The 8,583-nt window shown below is 38.8% G+C and overlaps 1 protein-coding gene across 1 annotated transcript in view; it reads right to left on the reverse strand.

The window, feature by feature from the left end:
* ANKRD55 (ankyrin repeat domain 55) overlaps window positions 1-8,583 on the reverse strand; it is a 210,984-nt gene that overhangs the window by 92,738 nt on the left and 109,663 nt on the right. The window contains exon 6 of the mRNA XM_006874653.1: window positions 7,698-7,758. Within this exon, the coding sequence (XP_006874715.1) occupies window positions 7,698-7,758 (61 nt within the window). The remainder of the gene's footprint in view (window positions 1-7,697; window positions 7,759-8,583) is intronic.

Genomic DNA, 8,583 nt, shown 5'->3' on the forward strand with positions numbered 1-8,583 from the left:
GCACTTAACAACAACAACAACAAACAACAACAAGAGTGAAAGGGAAATGCTGAGCCTCTGTAAGCTAATCAGTGGACTGTGAACTGCATGCTTCCAGTCCATCAGCTGTACCACAGAAGAAAGCTGAGGTTTTCTGTTAATTTTTTTCTGCAAAGATTAACAGCCTCACACAGTGTCACTGTGAGTCAGAACTGAGTAGACAGCGGTTAACAATAAAAATGAAAGTATATCTTCTGAAAACTGTTGTTGTCATTAAGTACTACTGAGTTGGTTTCAACTCATAGTCTCGGGTTTTTAAGGAGTGGTTAGAGGGTTTGAACTATCAATCTTGATGTTAACAGTCCAGTGCTTATACTACAGCACTACACCATGACTCCACTGAAAATATTCAAATGATTCACAGCACTGAGGAAAGATTTAGGTACTGAGTGCTGATTTATGTTCAAGATATTGTGCTAGAAAGTTCATTTGAGTGCTATAGTTAGAAATCGAATGTTTATTACTTACTTGATTTTCTCCTATGTGCACATATTGTTCTAAATTGAAATTAAACGTTATGCTTTATAAATTGCTTGTATTAAAGCATAAAGACATGTTTATTGGGTATGAATGTAACATAAAAAAACATATGATTCAATTCCTATTTAATTCAATATAAATTAATGTGTGACACTAAATGATACTAGTAGGTACTCATGAAAAAAATCAACTTATTTTTCTCAGAACAAAATAAAACAAACACTAAAAAATACCCTAGTGTAATCTCTAAACCACAGTTCCCAGTCCTGCTCAAAGCTACTTCCTTTTCTGGACTGGTCATCCTCTTTAGCTGGCCATACATTGAGGTTCAGCACAAGATTTCTTTCCTTGACATTATAGAAATGCTATCTTACATACAAATTAAATATCTTTCCAATACACAAGAACAAAATGTGTCAAGACACCTTTAAAAAGTTTATAAAATTGTTTCTAATGTTTACATAAAGTATACAATTAAACATAAAGGCAGTTCCTATTACAAGAAGAGGTAATTTTTAATTGCATCCATGAATTTCTAAAACAAGAGTTTTATTAAGGTCATTATGCAGCTCCATCTGTTTTAAATATGAAATTGACTTGACAAAAATGTCCATAAAAAGATGATTAGAAAACAATAAAAAAAAAAAAAAGACAAATTTAATGACTCTAATATTTTATTACCTTTGTCCCTCTCTTATAATAAATCTCAAACACTGTTTTTTGGGGAAAATTTTCATCAACTATGCATTTGTCACAAGTGGAATGAAAGAAGGTTTCAATTATAATTTAGAAAACTCAGGAGTCTACAAAGATGTGAAAAATATCTGCTCAATTCAGTATAGAATCTGAGAGAAAAGCACAAAGATTTATCAAGGATAATATGCAAATTGTAGCACATGAATTTTCTTGATTCACCAGTTCTATTTTTTAACTTCCCACTAAGGGAAAATTTTATAGAAACAGAAACAACACCTTTTTTTTTTTTTTTTTTTTTAGTAATTCACAGGGGAACAAAAAAAAAAAAAATCAGCCTAGGGACATACTGACTTCTGCAGAACGAGAGACATAAATCCCACACTCCAACCTGAATGGATCTGCAGGCCCCATATGAGCCCTGGATTTCTTATTGCTTATCAAAAATGATGTCTTCTAAGGTTTAGCTGTTATTTGATAACCTTGGCAATAAATCGTTTTTCTAAAGATCTTTAGTTTAATCAACAATTATTTAATATTTCCTAAGCACATAATTGAGTAACTCTGGTGGTTCACTGGTTACAGTACTCATCTGTGAGCCAAAATAGCAGTAGTTACAATTCTATCCAAGGAGCTCTGGTAGCATAGTGGTTACAAATCGGGCTTCTAATCTCAAAGTCAGCAGTTCGAAACTACCAGCTGTTCCACGGGAGAAAGATGAGGCTTTCTGCTCCGGTAAAGATTTACAGCCTCAGAAACCCTGTACAGGGTCTCTATGAGTTGGAACCGACTCCAAGGCCCATAACAACAATAACAACAACAACATTATCCAGCCACTCTGCAGGAGAAAGATGTGGCAATTTGCTTCTGTAAAGATTTACGGCCTTGGAGACACTGTGGGGCAGGCCTACTCTGTTCTATAGGAGAGCTGTGAGTCAGAACGACAGTATAGTAGTGTGTGCTGTTTCGGTTTTTTTTTTTTTTTTGCTGACCTTCTGCTTTATCAAACAAGACATCCTTCTCCATGAATTGGTCCCTTCCGATATATCTGAAGTATGAACGATGAAGTCTGGCCATCCTGGCTTCTAAACAGTATTCTGGCTGTACTTCTTCCACACAGATTGGTTTGGTCTTCTGGTAGTCCATGGTACTTCTGATATTCTCTTCCAACATCATAACTTAAATGCATCAATTCTACGGTCTACCTTATGCGTTATCCAACTTTCACATGCATACGAAACCACTGAAAATACCATAGTTTGTGTCAGGCATATCTTAGTTCTCAAACTGACATCTTTGCTCTTGAACACTTTAAAGAGGTCTTCTTTGTCACTGATTCTACTAAGGTCCTGATTTAAAGAACAAAAGCACAAAGAGCAATCTAACCCATCTTGCCTTCCCTTCCCACAATGTTAAAATCTGCAAAGTGAATTATTGTTGTGAGTGCTATGGAGTTTGGACTTGTAGTCACTCCGCACAGGATTTTCAAGAAATGGTTGGTGGGTTTGAACCACTGACCTTGGGTTAGCAGTCCAATGCTTATCCTACAGAGCTACACCAGGAATCCAATGTGAACAGTCTAAATAAAATTATGTTATAATTAAGCAATATGGTTAATGAGATAGGACATCCAAAAATGATAGTTAAAACAGAATGGAAAGTTAAGACATGGACTCCTCTCAAAAAATCCTGTAGCAAACTAAAAGAAAACATAGCATAATATGCTATGGTGTTGATTGTTTGGTTAAACACTAGTTTAGATTTTGCTATGAAGGTATACACACACACGTGATTAGCAATTCAACCAATTGACCTTACATAAAGCAGATCACTCTCTATAATGTAGGTAGGCCTCAACTCTTCAACTGAAATCCTTAACAACAAAAATCTGAGGCACCTTAGGGAGAAAGATTATACCTGGGAACTGTAAATAGACATTCTGTCAGAATTTCCAGCCTGCTGGCCTATGCATTTTATATTTACAAGACCTCCAAACCTCTCTTTTCCCGTATATAGATATGCAAATTATCACCATTAGGTACTATTAATAAAAAAACTTATACTAGACAAGATTCTGGGTGGTCATGTCATTTTTGTCAAATTGACCAGTATTATGAGGTTGACTGATTGCTCCTGCTTTTGCTGGTCAAAGTGGCAAAGAAAAGGTTGAACTCAGTGCTTCATATTCCCAGCTAAGGTGTCACATCAATAACTTGAATATTTCTTCATATGTCCCCAAAGAAAACTTTATGCTCTGTAGTCACAGAACTAAGATTGCTGAAAACCAAATCCAGAGTTTCAGCCTGTAAGTGGCTGAATTACAATGCAACTTGCATTCACAACCTCACAAGTATCTAGTGTAAACATGAGGGCATTGAATGACAAGAACGGGATCCTGAAATTTGGAGTGGGAACACATGGGCGGGTCCTGATGAAGCTAAAGACATGGAACCTATGAATTTTGTTGAATCTTTATGCTTTCAGAAGCAGGCTTGTCACTCCTATCTGAGATGCTTAACCCTGCTTTTCATGAGGAATTTGTAATGGCCTCCCTTGAGGTACTTGTCTTGCAAGACAATGGTAATTCTCCTTAGTACCCAGCACCATATGTCCCTTTCACTTCTAGACCTAGACTGTTGCTGTTAAGTGTCATCGAGTCGGTTCTGACTCATAGTGACTCTGTAGAGGGTTTCTGAGGAGTGGCTGGTGCTCTTGAACTACCATCCTTGTGGTTCAAACTGACTTCCCAGTTCAACACATTAACTGACAATGCCACACCAGGACTCCTCTAGACCTATGTTGCTGTTGTTGTTATGTGCTGTGGAGTTGGTTCCGACTCATAGCGACCCTGTACAGGGTTTCTGAGGCTGTAAATCTTTATGGGAGCAGAAAGCCTCATCTTTCTCTGCGGAACAGCTGGTAGTTTTGAACTGCTGACCCTGAGGTTAGCAGCCTACTACGCTACCAGAGCTCCTTAACTGGTTAATAATAGCAATGAAAAAAATATACATTGGTGGAAAATGTAGGCAAGGAATAGCATTTGGCTCTGAATGGGTATCAGACGTTCTGTGACATGAACCAAAGAGGAAGTAGCAACATTGGGTAGAAAGTCTAGTTTTTGAAAACTCCTGTTCTTCTAGGCTTTATTGATATTTGAGCTTAAAACCCAAGTGGTCAGAATGTTGGTATCACAGTAAGAGGAATATTCTTGAAGAGATCAGTTTGACATGAGAAGGAACCAATGGCATCTCTAAGATTTATTTCATTATCTGAAAAATGTTAGAACCATCACTATTTGAAAGATCTGTCTCCACCAACCAGGGGCTTTCCTGGGTAGGAAAAAGTAGGGAACTATTGCTTGTTGTGGAGTCCTGGTGTGGCTCTGTGGGTTAATGCATCAGACTGCAAAGTCGTTTGAAATGCAAGGTTGGTGGTTCAAGCTCACCAGCTGTTCCTTGGAAATCCTGTACAGGATCACTATGGGTCGGAATCGAATCAACGGCTCTTAACAACAACAGCATTGCTTGTTGTGGAGCCGTAGGATAAGCACTGAACATCAGACCACAAGGTCAGTGGTTCAAATGCACCTTTACTCCTTGAAAACCCTGTACAAGGTTGCTATGAGTCAGAAAAGACTCAACAGCACTCAACAACAATAACAAATCTCTTTGCTGAAAGATACTAGTTTAGCTGAGGGGTAAATGGATTTGGATATCTAGAAACAGAATTCAGCCTTGAGTTAGTGATGGAATTTTCCACCTTTTAATAACACCTGGCTTAAGGTGAGTTTGATGAGGACAGGATTGAAGGGGGAGGAAATAGTTGGCAACTTGCTAAAAGTCTAGACATTCAACTATGCTGATATAAATTGCAACTACTTGAATTTCTTCCATGGACAAAAAGTGACCAGACTGTTTTCTCATCTCTGGTTCTCATTTTTAAAGCAGAAGTTTAAAAAAGGGTAATCTTCTTTCTTCTGGAGTTTTGCTTTAAACAACTGAGGATATGGGGAGTGAAAGTAATGTGTGATCGCCAAGTCAGTCCAACCTCAGACCCAGGGGCTTTCTGGTGTGGTTCTTAATGCTAACCCAGCAGAAGGTGGAGGGTGGCCTTTCCTCATAAGGATCAAGAAAGATGAAAAAACCCATCCTGGAGAAAGAAACCTGTCAGGAAGTGTAGTCTACCTTGTTGTCTATGACCAGCTGGCTTCCTTGAAAATGGGATAATTTTGCACACTTGGGCATATACTGTTTTTCGAAACTTTTTAGTGTGAACTAAATGAAGGTTTACAGAGAAAACCATCACTTTTATATTAAACACATCGTGTACTTTGTTTCATCTCAGTGGCTGCTAGTTCATCTCAACACTTACTGGTGCTATTGTCTTCCTGGTGTGGTGCTGAGGGTAAACGCTCTGGATTGCAAAGTTGGTTTGAACTGCAGGGTCAGCAGTTCAAGCTCACCAGCTGTTCCTCAGAAACCCTATACAGGGTCTCTATGGGTTGGAACCGATCGACGGCACTTCACAACAACAACAACATAGATCTATCTACTGCTTGGATGTGGGGGTGAGTTCCATTCCAGGTCTGAAAGGTGGCCAAAGACCATATTTTCAGGTTCCTCCAGTCTCACCAATAAGCACAGTCTTTTTTAAAAAATAATTTTGAATTGTGTTCCAGATTGTCTTCCATGCTATTGGGAACTTTATGATCACTTTCAGAGCAGTTGGTAGCCAGGTACCATCTAGTTCTGGTCTCAGGGTTGTGGAGGCTGATGTTCATGTATTCCATTAGTCCATTAGACTAATTGATTCCAAGCACCTTCAGTTTTCATCACTCTTTCTTTTGCTAATGGTGAGACCAATAGTGTACTTTGGATAACTGTTCATGAGCTCTTAATTCCAGTTGCTACACACCAAAGTAGGATACACAGTCTTATCTTTGTGGATCATGTTAGGATATATACATTTTTAATGTTATCGGGCTTTCTTAATGTTATCAGACATTCATAGTGAAATACAGCCAAATCAACCACATAGTTATTTAATAGAATTTTAACAAAAAGTTCTATTAAAAATCAGATATTTACAACAGTTTTAAGAAGCATTGTTAAATAAATTAAGCTGGATAATGAAATTAGTACACCTACTCAATGGCACTTCACAACAACAACAACAACATCAACTCCTTACTTAAGAGCCCTGGTGTGGAACTGTGGGATAATCCAATGGGCTGCAGGGTCAGTTTGAACTGAAAAGTTGGCGGTTCAAATTAACCAACTTCCCCTTAGAAACCCTATACAGGGTCGCTATGAGTTGAAACCAACTTGACAGCACTTAACAACAATAACTCTTTACTTTAACACTACCTTGGTATCTGTCATTTTGCATTTGGATAAGTTAAAAATCTACTATCCAACTATTTTGTGCATTCACGATGTTATGTCTGGAGCAACAAACACTGTGGTGTGAGGGTAACACCGGCCATGCTGTGATTCTCAGTGCTTTGGTGGTTATGTATGGTATAATCAGCCTCCATTTTGTGATTAAATCACACCAATTTTTACATAATAACCTGGTTTTTGGAATTTAACCATGTTGATAAGTTATTGTTGTTAAGTACCGTCAAGTTGGTTCCAACCCATAGCAACCCTGTATAAAGTTTTCAAGGAGCAGCTGGTGATCTTAAACTGCCAACCTTGTGGTTCAAACTGATTTTTCAGTCCAGCCCATTAACCCGCAGTGCCACACCGGTGGTTATAATGTTGTTAAAAAATGTTAAGTAGATATAGCAATGCCCTAACAGTTCTGGTGTGGTGCTTGTGTTAATGTGTTGGACTGCAAAGTTTGAACCACATGGTCATCAGTTCAAGCTCACAAGCTGCTCCTCAGAAACACTACATAGCTTTGCTATGGGTTGTAACCAACTCAACAGCACTTAGCAACAACAATAAGTGACTCTTGGGTAGTTCTGTTTACGGTCTGGCCCATCCTTCCTTAAGATTTTTATTCAAGAGTGCTTAATTGTTATTTTGGAATTTCCCCCCAATATTGCCTTTGCAACATGAAGGAAGCAGCAACTGCAACTCATAATGTGACATCTGGAACAAATAGACTGGAATTACGGTTTGTCATTTGTCTCTCAGAGATAGAATATCTGGGGTCATAGCTTGCCATTTAAATTTCTGGGACGCAGGAAGGGAGGAGAGAACAATATTTATTTCTCAATAACCAGAGTAAAATTACAAAATGTCAGTGGTGTGATAAATGCTTAAATGCTTAATACAATAAGTCTTTCCCTATTAGAAACTACCCCCGCCCCAGCCGGGGATACATTTCTACCCGAGAATGAATGTGGAGACACAGGGTAAGAACACAAAACTGTGCTCCTTGCTCTCTGTGCACCTTTATGAGATGACTATCCAGGAAGCACAGATAAACAGAAGGTCCTTCCATTCCCCCACGGATGTCTGGGAGGGTAGGCTCACCTCATTGTCCTGGTGGTTAATCTCGCTGAGGTTTGATTGCTGCAGTAGGACCGTTAGGAGCCTGAAAGGAAAAACAGGATCAGTGCCTCAAAAGATCCGATGGTCACAGAGTGCTTACAATCTGAACGAAAATGATAGAAATGGAAGTCTATTGAAGGCCACCAACTAGCTCTCTAACCAAAGGTGAAGGCTCTTTCCATTTATCTGAGGAAAAGATTCATGTAAAGAAGTCAGCATGACAGTTAGACAGTGTGAAGTAAGAAATACCTCGTCTTTTCTTCTCCTACCTTGTCTCCAAGGAGACCTGGTACCATAGTGGATTATGAGCTGGGCTGGTAACCACAAGGCCAGTAGTTCAAATATACCAGATGCTCTTAGGGAGAAAGATGAGGCTTTACAGCCTTGGAAAGATTTACAGCCTTGGAAATACAGGGGCACTAAGAGTTGGAACTGACTTGGTTCCAACTACCTTCTCTTCATCTTACTGCTCCTGGAAGAACAAAAAGGAATGGAGAAGCAAATCTTGTTTCTGGTTTACCTCAAAATCTCCTAGTGTGGCACTGTAAGATAAGCACTGGACTGCAAGATCAGTTTGAACTGCAAGGCCAGAACTTTGAATCCACCAACAGTTCCTTGGGGAAAAACTCACACAACAGCACTTAACAACCACAGTAACTCAGAATCCCACGGGAAGATCTTTAAATCTACAAATACACACACAGGCTTTATACCTGGGGTTTCTGACTCATGTCGAGCTGAAGAGGAACTGGGTAACTTTTAGAGTTTAAAATTGTTCAGGAAATTCTGGTAAACAGTTAGGCTTGGAAATTATTGAGAAAGGTACTGAATGAGTTAATCCACATCCATTGATTAATATAGTCTATGG

The sequence above is a fragment of the Chrysochloris asiatica genome, unplaced genomic scaffold (assembly GCF_000296735.1).
Source record: "Chrysochloris asiatica unplaced genomic scaffold, ChrAsi1.0 scaffold00291, whole genome shotgun sequence".
Lineage (NCBI taxonomy): Eukaryota > Metazoa > Chordata > Mammalia > Afrosoricida > Chrysochloridae > Chrysochloris > Chrysochloris asiatica.